Here is a 1110-nt window from a genome sequence, read left to right as displayed (position 1 = left end):
ATATATATATGAAATGCAATGCAGTACTGCTTTAATGTAATATTAATGATAATATTTGTTAGAGAAAACCGATAACGCTTTACATGTACGAATAAGAAACTGTGGTATTTATTGTACGTACTGTCTTTGATTAGTTTAGTAAAGTTGCTTGCAGGATAACCAATCAGGTCGAATTGGTTCAAGGTCATATGAGATGCGATTTCAACAGGTTCTTTCAGTCCAGGGTGCCACTTGTAGATCACTTCATCTGCTGAATAGCCGACTGGAAAAGAAGACAGAGAAAAATACCTCATTTACTAGAAAATCAAATTGGTTTGTTCTGCGCATGTCAAGAGAAATCGTTTTAACTGGTAAACTTACCAGTTGATTTTAGTATACCATTTATTGGGATGCCAATATCAATCAATGTTTGACTTTATGTGAACACCACTCGATGTCGGAAAGAATAAGTCCATTTTAAAGTCATCTATAGTTGGAGATTCAGTTGTAAATGTATATTATATAAGTTAGAAACCGTGACAGAAATGTCTGCTAAGCAAATTGGTCTCAACCTCGTTTCAGTATTTTTATTCGCTTCGACCTCTATGTGAACAAAAGAAATGGCCTCTAGATGGATAAAAGAAATGCGTTCTAAGAATTTAAATAGAATTCTGAATATATGTAATCCAGTATATCTATTTACTCAATGTAGATGTTAGATATTACTTTAGTTAATAAATCGAGTGTTTCTTGTAATCTTTATGAAGTAGGTAATAGGATGAAGTTAATATGTTTCCGAGCTGAAGAATGTCTTTTAAAGAAAATCACAAAAACATTTTGTAATTCTTTTAAACAGATATCGTTATGAACTCAATTCAGATAACTAACGCACACACATACACATGTGCACACAGGCGCACGCATGCACACACACACGCGTGCACACACACAGAGACACACAGACACACACATTGAAAGATATATATATATGTATATATATATATATATATATGTATGTACAAATATTTCGTGGTTTACGATTGAACTTCAGCAATCTGAAAGATATTGCATGTACATACGTACATACATACATACATAATACATATATATATATATATATATATATATATA

General features: G+C 31.9%; 1 protein-coding gene across 1 annotated transcript in view; it reads right to left on the bottom strand.

The window, feature by feature from the left end:
* LOC106874982 (gamma-aminobutyric acid receptor subunit alpha-5-like) overlaps window positions 1–1110 on the bottom strand; it is a 169958-nt gene that overhangs the window by 1986 nt on the left and 166862 nt on the right. The window contains exon 5 of the mRNA XM_052969899.1: window positions 84–262. Within this exon, the coding sequence (XP_052825859.1) occupies window positions 84–262 (179 nt within the window). The remainder of the gene's footprint in view (window positions 1–83; window positions 263–1110) is intronic.

The sequence above is a fragment of the Octopus bimaculoides genome, chromosome 8 (assembly GCF_001194135.2).
Source record: "Octopus bimaculoides isolate UCB-OBI-ISO-001 chromosome 8, ASM119413v2, whole genome shotgun sequence".
NCBI classification, from domain to species: domain Eukaryota; kingdom Metazoa; phylum Mollusca; class Cephalopoda; order Octopoda; family Octopodidae; genus Octopus; species Octopus bimaculoides.
Note: the sequence above shows the minus strand (reverse complement) of the source record. Positions and strands in the feature narration are given on the sequence as shown.